Raw genomic sequence first — 18,796 nt, forward strand, 5'->3', positions numbered from 1 at the left:
GAAGCAGAATTCCTACAAAAGAAAAATAACTGTCTACAAACCAACAAGACCTCTCCGATCAAGCAACGAAATACGCCTGGAACTCAAACCATACCTTAAGAAAAAACTTGGAGGCACCTCCTTCTACCACTTAGCTGCAAAAATCTGGAACAACATCCCAAAAGAAATAAGAAGCACTGAAGATCACCTAATATTCAGGAAATCACTAAAAACCTGTCTCTTCAACACCACACACTAAATTTGGAAACCAAAACCGGAAAAAGGATAACTAAACCGGAAAGGACACAGACATCTCCGACCAGAGAGGGTAACTCCCACCGCACCTGGACGGGTGATGCCGGATAGACGAACACAGGCGGCACGCACGTTGACTGAGTCAACTAACCCAGACAATCCCACCTACACTTTCGCCCGCACCCTTCGTTACCGCCAGGTACCAATGTGGTGTGGAATTGTCGAGATATTGGCAATCACCACACTACCTGAGAGGCTGACATTGGCAGGTGCACTGGCCACAGGAGTATGAAGGGAGGATAAGGGGAGCTACGAGAGACCATGTTAGAGGTGGGGGCCAGAGGAGTAAGGAACCTTATATGCCAGTCGGACACAGATCAGGAGAGAGCCGCATCAGGGGAGACTACGCAAACCGAGCGCCTCAATTCAGGATAGAGATGCAAACTAACCAACCCCACTAACAATTTCCCTTTCTGCATGCACCTCTCAAAATCCAAACACAACCAAAACCTACAGCACAACAAACCGCACAAACTTCACTACATTGCAACAACAAAATAAATACACACATAGTCTTGCACAACAGTATACGACGACTAACAGCCGCAAACACCGCAGGCCCAGCCAGTGGACCCACAGCACATCACTGCTCTCTTGCGCTTTTCCTGCTTCCTCCCACTGACTCAACCTCCCCATCTCTTTCAGAGCACCAGGGGACCACTCCGGTGGTGATAGTGCGCGGTACAAATGTCCTTTAACGTTAACATCCGTATTCCCTAATCTGATGGGGCCTTAGCCGGAAAAAATAATCTAAACTTGTCTGGGACATTTAAAACTCAGTCCCGGGATTCCAAGATGGCGGCTCAATAAGGAGGACGTGTGTCAGCACGCTCCGTCCCCTTCCAGCAACCGATACAAGAAGCAGCACGATCCGCTCATATAACTGAGCCCCAACTACACAGGGAAAAGCGGAGAACTGGGAACACATAAGTGAAGCACGCTGGGGGTTCTAGCCGCAGGGGCAGATGACCACCCTGAAGCAAACCCGTGGCGGTGAGAATACAACGATCCAGCTAAGCGGGCCTTTCAGGGAGACTCTGCCCCACGCACAGTGAGCCTAAGCCCTGCCTGGGGGTAACACCGCCTGCGGACCCCTGTGTGCAGCGGGGGGTGACTCCTGAGCTCGCAAGCAGAGGAAAGGAGAAACTAGCTATAGCCCCCGCCTACCCCAATCAGCACGATACGACCCACCACACAGGGGCCGGCAGCAGCCCTAACAAGACAGCTGCTGACGGAACGTGTGCCGAGGACCGGGCACCCAACTCCTGCAAAGAAGGTGAGCAAGGTGCCAGGGCGGAGCGGGAAGAGGCGTTGTGTAGTGGGGAGGCAGCTCGCCATTCAAAGGGAAGACGGCAGAGCCCTGTTGGCCCTAGCGGGACCATAGGCATCGGGCCATCCAGGCGGCAAATTAACCATTGTAAGTGTGCAGACGACCCATGGTGTGCACAGTGAGAGCCAAGATCCGGACCCCCCCCCTCAACTCCCCAATCAGGCTCACTGCATAAAGCAGCAGTTGGGACTCTCGTCTGCCCCGGTGGGCAGGCCAGAAGCTCGGCGGGGAGGAGAGGACGCCATTAAGAGGGTTACAGCCTCCGTCTGTTGAGGCTTCTCCCCCGCACCAACGGGAAGACACAGAGACCCTCAACCTTCCTGGGAGGCAGGGCATACCCATCACCATCCCCTGGCCTCGAGACACTCTGCAATAAGGGCGCAGCCCCCCCTCCTCCTCCTCCTCCAACTGTAATCAAACAATCAAAGCTACCCGTGCGGAGGCCCCCTTACCCTGTGAAGGAGTGGAAAAGTAAAGGCTGGATCATAAGGGACTGGACACAGACATCCAAGGGCTGCACGGCTCCCAATGAGGCACAAAGGGGAACCCCTCTCAAAGCCGGAGTCAGTCGACCACTACACAGGAGGTGCACAGACCTGGTAGGGGGGACCGCAAAATAAAGGGATACAAGCCTTGGGCCCACACTGCAGCCATTTGAGGCCCCTAGCAGCTGCAGATCCAACACACACAATTGTGCCCTAACGGACTACATCTGCGCAGCAGATAGAAAAGGGGCCCCACCCCATCATGTATTCGACGCCCCGGGGGCACACCCATGCACTGCATCCACCCATAAGAACTTTGAAACCCGTATTGACCCTGCGGGAAGAAGTGGTGGCCCTGGGAGGAAGCTCAAAAAGGGGAGAAATGCCAGGACGCAGACCCCAGAGGTGCACTTCGGACAACAATCGCGGTCTAGCCGACCGCTGGACAGCACCACGGGCTAGCACCCCTAGAAGTCTTTCAGAACCAAACGCAATGTCATGAAGCAGAGGAAAATCAGCAGGACTTAAGAAACCCTCTCCCACCAGCCTGCGGGAGGGCTCTATTCAGCGCTGCTGGTCCAGAGAAACTGATGAAGGGGACCCCACCCTAACACATGAAGTTCCACATCCACGGACGGGGGGTCTGAGCTCAGTGTCCCCTCGAGGGCGGCATCTAAGGCGGATATGGAGACCTGCTTCCTGGAGTTTCAAAACAAAATGACCCAGGCCTTCCAAACTCAATTCACGACCTTTATGGGGGGGGAAATGAAACAATCCATCACTGAATTGAGGAGAGACATGATGGATCTCGGGAAGCGTACGGACAGACGGCCCTCCAGGAGGTTGTGGAGGACACCCAAAACATGGACATAGCCCTAGACGAGCTGGTGAGTCACCCACATCGAGCTGCAATGCGAGGACCTAGAGAATAGGTCCCGCAGATCAAACATCCATATACGGAACCTGCCGGAAACAGTGACTGGCCCAGAACTGAACAGTACGGTCACCCAAATCTTTGAAAGCCTCCTGTAGAATAGACAGGGTGCACAGAATCGGCCCCAAGCGTCGAGAGCCAGGCTCCAGACTGCTGGATGTAGTTGCAGCACTGGCCAGATACCCGCAGAAGGAAGCAATCCTCAGGGCAGCACGATCGGCGGAACCTATTCGCTATAATGGGGCCCACCTCTACCAGGATCTGGCTAATGCAAATGTTCCTTTTGAGAATGAGTTGGGACCTATCTTCAGGTTTTTGCAAGAGAAGCAAATCAGGTACCGATGGACATTCCCCTTAGGGTTTTTTGTTCCACTGGGAGAGTAAACAACACAGGGTCACAACTCTGCAGGATGGTCTGCAACTGATCAACCTCGATGACGAGGGCGACACTGCAGAAGTGATGACCACCAAGGCGCTCACGTCGCCCCAGACCATTGGAATGGTCGCAAGTGACTGTGCGCCGCAGTCAAACCCCACCGAGGGGTCCCCAACACATGAACTTCCAGGACGACGATCTGGGGGCCGAAACTGCCCACATGTAAATCGAGATCTGACACAGATCTAAGTAAAACCGAAGTGCTTACAAATACCTCCCCCCCCAATGGTTGGGGGGACGGGGAGCGCAACAAGCTGCTCTCTTGGAATAAGTATGGGGGTTTTAGGATACCCCGCAAGAAAGGACCTGGGAAATCTGGTGGGTCTTGCCCCCACTCATGGCGAGGGGGGGCGCACAGGAGGACGGACCTGCCACAGGGTGAGGGATAGGGTGGCGAAGGCAGGGGGGGTGGAGGAGAAGGGGCCATTGGAGGAAATTAGGGGGGGGGGGAGACAGGGCTGAAGTTGGGGAACAGCCAGAGGGAACAACGATCCAGGAGCATCACAAGACATGAACACGGGTACATCCGCACAGATGATTAGACTTCTCTCGCTGAATATACAGGGCTTAAATACCCCGGTAAAACGGACAAAGCTAGAAAGGCTTTTATCACACCACGTACCAGATATCATTGCAATAGAAGAAACACACATCAATAAAGCAGACTCCCACCGCCTGAAGCGGAGACAATTCCATATAATCATACAAGCAAAGCAGCGAGTAAGGTCGGCGGGGTACTGATTGGGGTTCAGCTCGGGGCTTTCGGCTCAAATCCTATCCACTAAAGCAGACCGGGAGGGCAGATATGTATTTGTCACAATGGAAATAGATTCTACCATTATCACATTTGCCACGGTATACGCCCCAAACTCCGGGTAGGATGGGTTTCTCTGTATGGTACTCGCAGAGCTAGAGGGATAAGCACAAGGGGAGATTATGTTTACAGGGGACTTTAATCTAGCGTGGGTCCCCCAAAGGAACATAAGAACTATCTCACAACGCCCGCAAGCGCCCCAACACCTGCTCTTTAGAGAAGGATGTAGCAACTCGCCCTCCTAGATCTATGGGTAGCTCTGAAGGGAACTGTAAGTGACTTCAATCCAGCACTCCAACCAAGTCAATGCTTAGTATGGGATGCCCAATAGAAGCCCTTATTTATATATTTTTATGTCAAAGTTCTTTAAATCTGGATGATGAACCCTTATATAACACCCCTCTCTTTGGATCTCCCCGACCACACTGAGCCAAGAAGTAGGTTTGTTTTGCAAATCAAAAGGTTTATTTGAAGAATTGAACAATATATATATATATCTATCACACTTTTATGAATACAAAAATATCTGAATAGCATACTTATGCATATGAACAGTAATCAGTAATGGGTAATATCACAATATCAACAATCTCTTTAATCAGTTAGGAGTAGGAATAGGAGAATAAGGTAGCAGAGAATACTTTGTATGATTCAAGGAAATACAAGATAGGAAAATGCAACACAGAAAAAAACTTGATATGGGTTCAATCAAAAGATAATATCACTTTTTCTCCTGTGACTACTCACTCCCCCGCCCCCCTATGCAATATGAAGAGATGGAAGTGAGGGCACACAGGTTTCAGGAATTCAATCAATAATGCAGTTCAATTCCAGTTCCCCCAGCAAACTTGGAGAAAACAGGTAGGATTTGAAAACAGGCAAAAATACTTTTGAATGGGATAGCAATGAATGGGAAAATATGCTAAAATGATTTTAATTCACTAAAGGAGATTCAGCACTAGTGAGGATTACTTGGGATTGGTACAGGTGAACACTAGCAATGATTCATGAATGATTATCAGATTGAAAACGAATTTCAGCAGTTGAAAACAAGAAACAGCTATTTTGACAAGTGGTTGAATGGAGCTAAATTGCAATTCGCTGCAATTTTTCCGCGTGCGTGAAAAACGCGATTATGGAAAAACTATAATGAATTGGAATATTGTTTTAGGTTCGTTGGCTTAGGATCTTAGCTTTAAAATGACAGTTAAATTTCGGTTCTAGGACGTGCTGTTCAAAAGCTACTGAGGTTTTTGTGAAGGTAGATTTTTCAGAAATAAAGTCAAGATTTCAAAAATGACAGATCGTGCTTTAAAGATTTAGCAAAAAGGATAGGGTTAGACTAAGGCGCTATGAAGAAGCAACACACTCAGTGGGCAGCCACCAGAACAGGGCGCCTCAGCTCTGATCTCTGTCCGTCAAAACACTTGTCCCTCTTCTGAAAATATCAGCGCAAAGATTATTATTGCTACAATTATCACAACAATATAATGAGAAGAATTCAGGATGGACACAGGATTCTATAATGCAGTTCTGGATAAGTGGAATGGTTGGAATAGGATGACTTTAAACTAAGATGACTAAGCACAGTTCTAGACTAGATACTCACTCCTAGGCTTTGGACTGGAATGGGCCTTATCAAAGATCTGGTCAAGGGTTTGGCTTCACTTGCCACCAGACAGGATCAGGCACTGGGTTCTGCTCTCAGCACTGTACTGCAGTCTGCACGGCCTCTTGGACTGGATCTGACGGGTTCTGGATACAGCGCTGTGGTTTGGATCTTGGTTCTAGCACAGGGTTCTTAGCTAGAAGCAAAACAGCTCAGCCAGGCTGTTGAATGGTTTAGTTAGGCCCCGTGGAAGTTTAGGGGTTAGAGTCAGTTTGCAAAAGATTCTGAAGGCCTGCTGCATAGAATTCAGTTTTGGGTTAGGCCTCTACTTCAGGGTTCTAGAGTTTGGTTCTAGGTCTGGAGTCTTCCTACAGGGTGCTGCGCCAAAAAATCAGTGAGTAATGGAAAAGTGTGTGTGTCGTCTCTGTCCTCTCAGTCCCTATTTATGTATTTCCAAAGTGGGTGGGGAGGCTGATTCTACAATGCCCAACCCTCTAAGGATCTGATAGGTTAGAGAATTTCCTATCCCCTGATTGGAGAAAGGATCAGCGTGTCAGAATGAGTCAGAGTGATGCTGTGTTTATGGTCCAACAGAAATCCCTCCCTTTTGCTTTTACATAGCAAATCTATTTTTCCCAAAAAACATATTTCCCACTTACACAAGTTGTTGAGAATACATAATTACATGACAGATTGCTTAAGGTACATTTCTGTTCAAGTCCCATGTTTCTACGAGCTTGGGTTCAGAAATGACAACATTTTTGTGCTTTTGGAGGGTTACTCCAATATTAATTCTGCACCAAAATTGATGCATGCATATCCTCTCTGGGCATATTACTGTAAGTTGTTATGTTTCTAGCATAAACACAGTATCCACAATATGAATAAATTCCGGGGTTTAGTCTCAGAGTCCAGCTTAGTCTTAAACTGTGAGTGATTTTTTTTTTCATTTTCACAATCTCAAAGTTTTACATTTTTGTCAGTTCAGTACACTTTGTTATAAGCATTTTTATAAAACATACATTTACGTTCAATCTGGGCAGACTCCGAGGGTCACATGTCTTTTTCCTGCCAGCAGTTTGTGGTCAGTCACACCCCAAATTAGCATTCCCTATTCAGTCCAAGGCATCTACTGTTCCTTTCTCTGGGCTGCAGAAACAATCTCCTCCCCTCTTGATTAGCATGCCAATGCGACAGCCTCCTTCTGGTGGGAATGACAAGGTGTGAAGGGTTCTCAGGGGAAGCAAGCCTTTTGGAGTTTTAACTGCATCAGGTTACTTTCTGATCAATTGTAACATAGTTCCTTTTGAACAAAATAAATTTATAAACTTAAAATAAGCAACATATCTTTAAATCAAGTCTTTTTCAACATGAAATCACTGTGTGTGTGGCACTCTATATGGCATTTTGATGGAATTCTCTTCCATGGCATATTTTGAGTTCAATTGTTCAACTTTACAAAAAATGGTTTTAAAACGCTGGCTTTCTGGTAGAGGTGAGCAACGGTACTACACCCATTTTGACAGCTGTCTTTCCATCAAGTATCTTTAAAATAGGATTTTGTTCTGAGAACATATGATTCTTGCTGAAATTGTATTGATGTGGATTCTTGCAGTAATGGTGTAAACACCCAGCAAAGAGGTTGGATCTTTTAGGTGCTTTGTGAGCCATGATCTTAGCAATTTTTGACAATCAAGAAAACGAATTTTCAAACATCTGTTTCTTTTTAAATCATCATTGCTATTTCCAAGTGATTTCAGGCTACTTTGTGGGTAGCCCAATGGTGGTTTTTTGGAGTGGTCTCCTGTGTTACCACTGACATAGGCACAAGTGGATGGTGGGCTATTTTTCAGGTTTTCACTGCGCAGTTTCTGGTGATTTCTAGCAAGCAGCATGCTTTCCAGTGGCCATTATGATGTTTCTGCTGCCAACAATGCACAGTGAAGTTGCAGGACTTAGATGATTGGGTTGATACATCCCACAGAACAGACCCGGGATTTACCTTCTACTCCCATGTACATCAATCCTTTTCCCGCATCGATTATATCTGGGGATATTGATATGGATATTTTATTTCTATCATGCTCGTACACAAGTGTTTCAGAGCGCGACAAGGCAAAGGAGGGGAACAGGGGAGAACAAAATGGCGATCTTACTAGGCCCAGTGACATTGAGAGCGCTGAAGTGCATGGGGGAGGGGGGAAAAGTGCATGGAAGGGGGAGAAATGGAAAGTGCAAAGCAGAGGAGAAACAGATAAAGAACAATAAATAAATAATAAACGCAACAAACAGTGGTACTGCAGCCTGCAATTTGCAAGTGCTAGGTTTAAGGCAGAAAAAGAGGGGGGCTGTATGGGTACAGATACAGACCCCAGTGCAAGGGGCGGCCCGGAGGCAGTGTGGGAGGGTGGCAGGGTGAGCAAGTACCTGGGCCCAGAGGACAGAGGGTGGCCAGGTGCACGGTGCCAAGAGAACAGATCAGCAGGTGAGAGGGGAAGCGAAGGCAGAAGAAAAGAGGAAGGTCTTGAGGTGCTTCCGGAACCAGAGTTGGTTCTCCTCAAGTTTTAGAGTGGCAGGGAGGCTGTTCCAGAGGGAGGCCCCAGCCGAAGACGGAGATCTACCCCCAGCTCATTTCTTTGAAAAAAACGACTGACCCTGAGGGAGTTGGAGGTAGAGGAGTGAAGATCTTAAGAGGGGGAGGTATTTGTGGAGGGATAGCTGAAGGTATTGTGGACCCAGGCCCCAGAAAGCCTTGACAATGCAGAGGGTTTTGAATTTAATCCTTGCCTCCACTGGGAGCCAATGGAGAGATTTCAGAGCTGGAGAGATATGATCCGAGGGCTTGAGGCCAAGGGCAAGTCTTGCAGTCCTGTTCTGGATTAGTTGCAGAGGGCGGAGAGTAGAGGCAGGTAGATTTAGAAAGAGGCTGTTACAATAGTCCAAGCTAGAGAGAACCAGAGCATGGGATACCATGAGCTTCTGGGGGAAGGGGAGGAAAGGCAGACTACTTCTGAGGAGGTGCAGTCGAAAATTTGACTTTTTAGAGACCTCAGAGATGTGGGTGGAGAAGGAAAGGGTGGAGTCAAAGATGACCCTGAGGTTCTTAGCCTCGCAGGTGGGGGTAGGAGGGCGGCCAAGGGAGGCCGGCCAGAGAGTGAGGGGAAAGGATGGTGAAGGTGTGCCGATGAGGAGGATCTCTGTCTTGCTGGCATTCAAAGATCATTGGCGGCACACCAATCTTGAATGGCAGTTAGGCAATCGGAGATGAGAGAGAGAGAGGAGGTGGCTGAGGGCAGCCTGAAAATTTGGCGTAGCACTGGAAATTTGAGCAGAAAGTTGCAATGCAGTGGGCGAGAGTTGCCAGGTATTGGTTGAAAAGCTAAGGCGAGAGGTCAGACCCTGGGGAACACCACACGTAGAGAGGAAGATAGATGAAAGGAAGGACCCAAGCTGGACCTGGGAGGGTTGATCTGAGAGGAAAGAGGTCAGCCAGGCCAGAGCCTGATCAATGATACCCATGGTTTCAAGGAGACGGTTGAACAGGATGGTATGGTAGACCGTGTCGAAGGCAGAAGAGAGATCTAGGAGGATGAGGACAGAGGGAATGTTGGAGTCAAGGTTGGAGAGCAGATCTTCACGGATGTTCAGGAGAGCAGTTTCCGTGCTTCTGGCAGCTCTGAAGCCCGACTGGTGGTCATGGAAACAGCCAACAGAATTGGAATGAAGGTTAAGCTGAGAGATGGCCAACTTTTCCAGTAGTTTGCCAAGAAAGGGAGTAATGGAAATTGGGCGATAGTTAGCTGAACAAGAAGGATCAGCTGTGGGTTTCTTGAGAAGAGGATGCACAAAGGAGTGCTTCGGAGGGGAAGGATCCCGAGGCAAAGGAGTGGTTACAAAAATTTGCAAGGGCCGGAGCGAGGGTGGCAATGTGGTCCTTGATGGTTTTAGAGGAACAGGGATGAACCGGTTTTGACAAGGCTTTCATAGATCGGACTTGTCTAGCGACCTCGTCAGGGGAGAAAAGAGGATAGGACGAGAAGGATGGTGGGGGGTGTCTAAAGGAGGGTCAGCAAGCACAGATGGAGAGGGGAGGGGAGAGGAGGGGTGTGGGTGGAGAGGGTGGACAGGATGTCCTGGGTTTTTTAAATGATGTGAGAGGCAAGGGCATTGCAAAGAGCCTGGGAGGCAACAGGAGGGGTAGAGACTGCAGCAGGGTTGGCCAGCTCCTTGCAGCTTTTAAAGAGTTCGGCTGAGTTGTTAGATGCCGCAGAGACACAAGCTTGAATGTGGACTCTCTTCTTGGTGAGGAAGACCTGCTAGGCAAAATCCAATTCATAGACGCGCACCCTATCACCCTTTTGGATCATGCAGCAATACTGATGGCAATTAACACACTACGCCCCCGGCAGCATCTGTGGCGATGGTTATACCCGAAAGAGGCCTTCTCCGACATTGCCCTACGAGCGGACATAGAAACTAAAATAAGGTATTACTGCGAACAAAACTGGGTCTGGGGGTGGTGCAGCCACTGATCTGGGATGCCTTCAAGGCTACTTTAAGAGGGGAACTCCTAGCTCACCGTGCTCGTTGGTAATGCCAGTAGCGCGCCTTGTAGACCCAATTACAATGCGACCTACAGGACATAATGGGGAGGATGATGCGTAACCCCCGAAAAGAGCACCAACATCTCAGAAGCCAGCTGAATATGCTCCAAACTAAAAAGGCAGAATGGGGACTACTAGCGCTATAACATAAATATTATATCCACACCAATAAGACGGATAGACTGTTGGCAAGACAGCTCAAGCAGAAGACAGCTGCCTAAACAATCAAGGGGATTGCCACCCCCTCCCCCAAGGGGAGAAAGTCCACTCTAAACACGACATTGTGGCCCAATTTGTAGGCTTCTAGGAGAGCCTCTACAGTTCAGATAACTGTGACGAAGCCCAGCACGATTTCCTTGGACCAATCACTCTTCCTAAAATACCCACAGTAGAAAGCAAAGCTTTTGAGGCAGAAATAACCCAAGAAGAGGTACTACAGGTAATAAAACATCTTTGGGCGTGTAATACCCCCAGACCGGACTGGTGCACTCTGGAGTTCTACAAAGCCTATCAGCACTTCTTGGCCCCCAAATTAGCGACGCTCTATAGCACCATCGCATCCTCAGGAAGAATCACCCCTATAATGGAAGAGGCAAAAATCCTACTATTCCTGAAACCAGACAAAGACCCCATGCGATGAGGCTCATACAGACCCATTGCGCTGATGAACATTGATGGCAAAACTTTACCAGACTTCTGGCCGGCAGGCTAGAGGGTTTGGTTCCACAATTAATCCACCCGACCAATCAGGGTTCACAAGCCAGAGACAAACCCACAACAATATCAGGAGGGTCTGCCACATCCTGGAAAAAAACGCAGAAGAGGGGAACCTATCTTTAGACGCCGAAAAAGCATTTCACTTTGGGGAAAATGGGCATGTGGCCGAAATTCATGGCCATGGTTATGGTTAGAGCAAACTACAGAAGCCCGTTGGCTCGAATCTGGTTAAACTGGGAATTATCGACTCAGATAAAATTATCCAGAGGCACCAAACAAGGGTTGCCCCTTGTCACCCCTTCTCTCCTCCATTTATCTAGAACCATTCCTGGCCACTATCAGCATGAATAGGGACATTGTGGGCAATACCATTCGGGAGGGAAGAATACAAGGTCAAGGCTTATGCCTACGATGTGCTTCTAACCCTTGGGAAGCCAGAGATATCCCTCCCAGCAGTGATCAAAGAAATACAGAGATGGGGACGCCGGCAGGGTTGAAAGTGAATCTGGCAAAATCAGAGATCCTAAACCCTGACACTGAGGGCAGATGACTTAACTCAAGCACAACAATCATTCCGATTTAGATGGCTTTACCCAAGTGTTAAAGTTCTGGGAGTGCACCTAACTCTATCCCTCCAGGGCCTTTACGGGGTCAGCTAAGTACGCAGATAGATCAGCTCAGGAAATAACTCACCAATTGGGGCCCCCTCATAACCTCCTGGCTAGGCAGAATTAATGTCATAAAAATGACAGCCCTCCCCAGACTTTTATACCTCTTCCAAGCCCTGCCAATCGCAGTGCCGGATTCGTGCTTCTGAGCAATATACAAACTCATTAACACATACGTATGGAGACATAGGCCTCCTAGGATAGCGATGAAACTCCTCCAGACACTGACTAAAAGAGGAGGGCTGGTCTTGCCGGACCTCAGCTTATACTACAGGGCTGCTCAAATTAGAATTATCAGAGACTGGCTCTCTACAGACTCTGGGAAGATATGGAGTCAGATGGCCAAGACAGTAATGGGTGCCCCACTGGGGGAAGTCCTCTGGCTTCATAAAGAAAACTGCCCACCCAGCATGCATAAATCGAACATTACCACCCTAGTAGAGCAAAAATGGGACTGACTGGCCCGAATTAAACAATTCACCACCTTCCCCTCCCCCTGTACCTCGATCTTTGGCAATCCCGAATTTACCCCAGGCCACCCCGCTGTAGCTTTCAAGAAATGGAAAGTAGCCGGATGCACTAAGATTGAGGACCTCTTCCAGCAACATGATATAAAATCATTTCTCCAATACAAGATGGAACTGGGGCTCTCTGAAACCAATAGAATGCAATACCTCCATCTGCATCATTGGTTAATGGGTCCCAGTATGCGGGCAGTGGCCACTAGGACCCTCGCCCACTTTGAAAAATCTTGTATCCGACCTCTTCGAAATCTTGTAGATAGTCTACTAATCTCCAACATCTACAAGATATGCAGAAGAAATTCCAACCACCAAATATATGATGGCATGGGAGGCGACACTCGGGGAAACCCATATCACAGGAGGAGTGTGAGGGTCTCTGGCGCAACATCCCAAAACTTTGCCAAGCAATACAGATTCTGGTACAAGTTGATGATGCAGTGGCATTATACCCCTTCAAAGCTGAAACCGATACATCATATCCCAATATGACGGGGATGTGGTGACGAGGAGGGCAACTGGTTGCACATCTGGAGAGGCTGCCAAAAACTGGACAGTTACTGGAAATAAATAGACCAACGCCTACACATGATATTTGGAACTGGCTCTATCAGAGGGCTGAGAGAAGGGATACTATGCCTGACCAACTTGGGCTGGAACATTTGGGTGAAATCTATCAGGAAGGCTCATGTGATCCCTTTTCTAGCAGCATTACTGGTCATCGCGCAGAAATGGAAGGCCAAAGTGTGCAGTTTTACTGCCATATGTTAATGCTATATTCTGTTTACATATGCTGAAAATCAATACAAATATTGTAAATAGAAAAAGAAAAAAACTTGGTCCCTCCCTCCAGAGTAGGATTACGATATGATAAGTTATTTATAATGCGCTTAATACCCAGAGGTTTCTAAGCGCGGCCCCAGGGATCGAACCTGTGTTGCTCCCTGTCGTCTTGCTTCCAAGGCGAGCACGTTGCCCCTGAGCTATCCTCCCGAGACAAAGTTAGAACGTTTGGGGTCTCACACGCTTGGCCCTTTTATGTATCCACTTTAGTTCTTGAGTTTGTATTACAGGCATATTCATCTATGTATCAATTCAGGCAAATAAACCTATGCATTTGTAGAAAAGTTTAAAATGTGTAAATGATGGATGGCCATGAAAATGTATAGTTATGTTTTTTTCATGAGTGTCACCTGCAATATTTCGTTTTGGCAGGTATACAGTGAATACAGAGCCAGCCTTGCCTTTGAACTTGTTAGCAGTCGACAAAAAAATGTAAGTACCTTTTTTTTTTTTACAGAATGCTGAAACTTGATTAATATTCAGTATTGTTTAAAAATACAATAATGCTTTTGAAAATGCATTGACCTGGATAAGCTAATTATTTCACTCTTGCAATGCTGGTATTTCTGGAATGCGTGAGTATCATTTGGCAAGTGAAACTTGTTACAATGTTGGCAAGTTTAAATTTCATTGCATACTCATGCTCTTTTGGTCCTGCTTTGCACTGTAGAAACCTAATTAAACAAATTAAAATGGGTCATAATGGCAATGCAAAGTACAGAACTGTTGTGAAGTCATGAATTACAGCAAATTCAATGGGAGGAATACTGTGGTTGACCAGGCAATAAGTAACATCTTTAATGGGGAACTTTGCACATAACTGGCACTCTTCTGCTGTAGTTCCTCTGATGGCCAACTGAATCTAGGGCATAGTAATGCACATGTAACCTCTGTTGTTATCACACAAAGATTTCCTTTTTTACACAGAATAAAATAAAATGGGTATGAAAGCAAAATTAAGAAAATTCCCCCTACCCTAGGTCCACCTACCTCATGTAATATGTAATCTAATTGCTGTTCCCCCATTAAGTGAAGTTCGGTTTCAGGTGTTCCTTAACTGCAAATGCCAAAGGAATGTGCCTTTGTGATTTGAGTTGATTTGATAGACTTCTCTCTGCAAGGTAGTGTGCTGTTTTTGCTTTTTTGAAAAGATTGGTAGCTGTTGGCCATTTTGAGGTGTACCTAGGGAGATGTTAGATGAGGTCATAATCTGTGCACATATTTTGTCTTGGACAGAGGTTTTGAAGCAACTATCTCATGACTGATTTACTGAAGAATTTGAAGGTGTTATACATGTATATATTCTTCTTGTAATGGATGGGATGTTACACTGGGTACTGTTTGCAGTCCACAAGACACATCACACATCAGTTCAGTCTCGGCTTGTTTCTAGGAGAATCCCAAAGGATGTCCTTATCTCAACCGGGAAGAGTGGAAGACCAATACAAATCACGTAGGAGAGAAGGAGACCGATCAGATGCTTGATTAAAAAAAAAAAAGCTGATAAAGGCACATCAAAACCTTTACAACAAGAAATCCCTATTGTGCACTTTCCAAGTAGTAGATCAAGTCTTGCTTCTGTTGCCAACTCGTGACGAGGACCTGCTAGCCTATTGGCATGTAGACTACAAGGTAACTGAGATTTTGGGAACTTCAACCAGATCTACCATGTGACTCAGCTGAAAAGTAAGAACATCTACAGACTCTGTAAATTCGTGACTTCCAAGACGACGTTTCATTTAGCCTGGATAGTGTAACAATCATGAGCCACCCGATAAGAACACTCCTGGAAAGGTAGTACTGCTAAGACCCTATTGGCTTTCTAGAAACTTGATTTGCGTTCTAGGAAGAAGTGGACAAAAATAATCGAAAGGTCATTTAGAGAGTGAGTATTCCCTATGGTGTGTGTACAAAACCCTGATGGGACCACAGATATTCTGTATAGACTTGAGGAATATGAATTCCATTTCCGAATGCAGACTTCCCCATGCCCTGCATCTATGATGATAGAAATTGTAGGTCAATCCAAATACATTACCACCTTGGACTTCACAAAAGGGTAATGGCATTTAGCACTGTATCCACTTGATAAAGAAAAGACTGCCTTTGCCACTAGACAAAGTTTTTGCACAATGGGTCTGCATTGTTTTCAACAACTCGGATCTGCCAAAGTCTTTCATGCTCAAGAGGTCAGCGCTGTTTTATATAAAAGGCCATTATTTATGTATGCAGGAGCAGTAGGACGGTGAGTTGCTGGTGTGTCCCGCTGTGCTTCCCTGCTGGAGCTAGGTGTAAGCTCTCATGGAAGGATAGAGCTGATCTTCTACGTCTTTTTCCTTTGGTTACTGGAACAGCAAACCGCATGCTCTTGGTGTGTCTGGGCTTATAAAACCTATCCACACCTCAAGATGGCTGCAGAACTGGCATGCCGGGAAATGACTTGTCACTCATAAAGCCCTTAGAGGTTTACCCAGGGGCATAAGTATGTATAACGTCTTACGCCCTGTGCCTCCCATGGACAGATATACAAAGGGGCTGCAATATTGACCTTTTTGTGGTCAAGTAGTTGGTGGGCTACTATTGCAGCTTTTCTGCTGCACCATTTATTTATATAGCACTAAGAACGGCCCGCAGGCATGGGAGCTCTAGGACAAAACCAGTCAGGCGACACAGCAGAAAGGTCAGGCTGCAGAGGAACATCCATGAAATAAAGCAATCAAAGGAGCGACATGCCCCGAGATCGGGTTGGATGGCATTCCAGCATTTCGGAGCAGCATAGGTGAAAGCACCTGAGAGAAAAAAGGGTCAATCTGGCTCTATGCATGGTCAGAAGAGAGAAATTATTGGATCAAAGCACCCTCTGTGTGGGTTGCCAGCATGGTCTGTTGGATAGATACAGTGGACATGTGCCATATAGACACCCCTGTGTGATGGAAATCGGACAGAAGGTGATTCTAGAGGCAACTGACAGCCAATGCAGGTCTTTCCTGGCCTCAGTGATATCACTCCTGCAAAGGCCCTCAACTGCCTGCACCACCTTATTTTGCACCGTCTGTAGTTGATTGATTTCTCCTTTTGCAATGCCTTGCAGTAGACTGGAGAAGAAGTCCAATTTGGCGCCAGCTATGGCCCTGGCAATGGTGGCACAGTTATTGCAGCTCAGAAAAGGTCTTAACTAAGCTAATAGTTTTAGATAATACAGAGATGTGGTCGTTTTTTTGGTCAGCCATGCTGTTTAGGTTTTGTCTTCAGGTGGGCCATGATACTTCTAGAGTCAAAGTTCATGCTACAAACCATAGATGACCTTGAGAGGTTTAGAGACCTTGACGGAAAGAGCTGCGGAAACGCCTACAACTAAGATGGGTGTTGTAGGCTACCTCACAATATATAACTTTAATACAGTGTTGAAATTCTATGTTGGGTCTTTATTTGTGCTCTGCTTTTGCAGATTGATTTCAATGTTCCCCCGTTGCCCTTTGCTCTAAAAAAGGATTTGGAATTCTCTGTAATTTTGACAGTAAGCTAAGTATACTTTCAAGGGGCTGATTTTTAAAAAAAAAGTTTTAATGTATTTATTTTTGAGGCCTAGAACCAATAGCCTGGTTAGCGGAGGTAAGGAAAGATTTTCGTTCGCACATAGTGGATTACATGAGGACATCATGCAAGGAGAGAAAATAATGGTGGAGTTGATGAGGTAGCTCTCTAGGTCCTCCAACAGAACTCTGATAAGATGGACGCCAATCTGGCGGTTATAGTGACGTAATTGGAACCATTAACAGATTGGCAGAGAACAAATACGTTTGGCTAACTTTGAGAGAAACATGCCCGGAACCGAGAGAATGTAAAAAAGCTCCCACACAATACTAAGAATGAACTGTATCAACATGGAAGTATAGCGCAGGGGCAACGCGTTTGTCTTGGAAACAAGACAACACAGTGCAACACAGGTTCGAATCCCGATCCTGCGCTTGAAAACCACTCGTTGGTATTAAGCGTGTTATAAAAGAAAAAATATAATTGGGCAGCTTAAAGCCAAAATTGAGTATCACTAGCATAAAACCCAAGCAACCCGTTGGGATCATGAATTCTGGCGGTGGTTGAAGTTTAATTTGAAGAATAATTTGCCACCTCAGCAACTGAGCCTTTTGTGCATTAGAATTATTTCAAAAAGCATTGCTGGGGTGTTTGCATGGACCCTGCCCTACTCCCTCATAGAACCTGCCTCGTCCACGCCGGCTGACAGTATTTTTCCTTTTATTTACACAAATGAAATTGTTGTGGAATCCAGCTGAGCATCGTAATACCTGCATTTTCTTATTCCTGCCATTCTCCAGCATGGGGTCTGGCATGGATTCACATGCTCATGAACATTCCCAGTCGTCAGGCTGGGAATCCTCGGTAAAGAAAAAATCAGTTTCGTTTCTGAACTGTCTTTCTACTAATAACCAATCACTGGTCTCTGGCTCATACTGCCCCCAGCCAATGACTGCCCTCTACCTAAGCCCCTCCCCTGGCAGCCATCTTCAGATTTTTACCGCACGTTCAAGTGTTGGGAGTCCTCGTGCTATAGCTCTCGAGCTTTTGCTGCGTTTTCTAATTTTTCTGTTAAATGGAGCCTCAAGCTCCACCGTTTCTTCTTCCGATCAACAGGGACCCGTTTCGGAATTTCCAACGCCCCTCAAGGGTGAAGTTTTCGTCGAGTGACGCTTCTTGGAGGATTCCAGAAGATCTGAGGCCTACCATGGACGCGGCCCAGGACAAGGGTAGCTCGACGCCCGGATCCAAGCTGCTCAGGAAGTGCCCTGGATGCGGTTTACAGAATGTTTTCAAGGAGGTCGAGCATTCGAGATGTCTCTACTGCCTTCATGAGGACAAGACGCATGTGGAGAAGGACTGTGCGTTCTGCAAGAACCTATCGGAACGGACCATGAAGGATCGTCGTCCCTGGCTCACTAGCTGGCTGGAGAAGGGCCCAGCAGGTGAGAAGAAAAGGTCTGAGCGGTCTTCTAAGTCCTGTGAGGGCACCCCGGCGACGGGGGCCCAACAGAAGGCTAAGCACTGCGAGTCTGTGGGCACCAGGAGCGCCGCCTGGTCGGGCTCTTCGGCTGCCAGGCAGGGCGCACCTTCCCCGGCGCCATCAACCACGAGCCAACGCTCTGGTTCGGGGAAGAGGAAATCCGAGAACCCGGGTAAGCTTCTGGAGAGGCCGAAGGATTCAGCCGAGGGGGAGCGAGGCGGTGACCCTCCCCCCAAGGTGAAGGCTTCAAGCACGCCCAAGGTGGTGAAGGCCTTGATTCACCCGGCTAAGGCCTCTATCGAGGGAGTAGCGGCGACCCTGGCGAAGCCTGTGGAGGCTACACCAGTGGAGGCGACCTGAGGGCCCAGAGTTTCCCTGCCACCGCAGAGGGAATCCTCTTTCCAGCCCATCGACGAGACCCCCATGAAGACCCCAGTGGAAAAAGAGGGGGGGGGGCCAGTGGCCATTACGGACACGGATTCAGCCTCTGAGGAGGAGCTGGAGGAGGCCATGAAGAGCATCAA

The 18,796-nt window shown here is 47.3% G+C and overlaps 1 protein-coding gene across 2 annotated transcripts in view; it reads left to right on the forward strand.

Annotated features, from left to right (window-relative positions):
* The window catches only part of TAPT1 (transmembrane anterior posterior transformation 1), a 596,742-nt gene that overhangs the window by 322,566 nt on the left and 255,380 nt on the right, over positions 1–18,796 (forward strand). For both annotated transcript variants that reach the window (XM_069631915.1, XM_069631916.1), the window contains exon 10: positions 13,628–13,687. In XM_069631915.1, coding sequence (XP_069488016.1) covers positions 13,628–13,687 — 60 coding nt within the window. The remainder of the gene's footprint in view (positions 1–13,627; positions 13,688–18,796) is intronic.

Source organism: Ambystoma mexicanum, chromosome 6q (assembly GCF_040938575.1).
Source record: "Ambystoma mexicanum isolate Mex_15411 chromosome 6q, UKY_AmexF1_1, whole genome shotgun sequence".
Lineage (NCBI taxonomy): Eukaryota > Metazoa > Chordata > Amphibia > Caudata > Ambystomatidae > Ambystoma > Ambystoma mexicanum.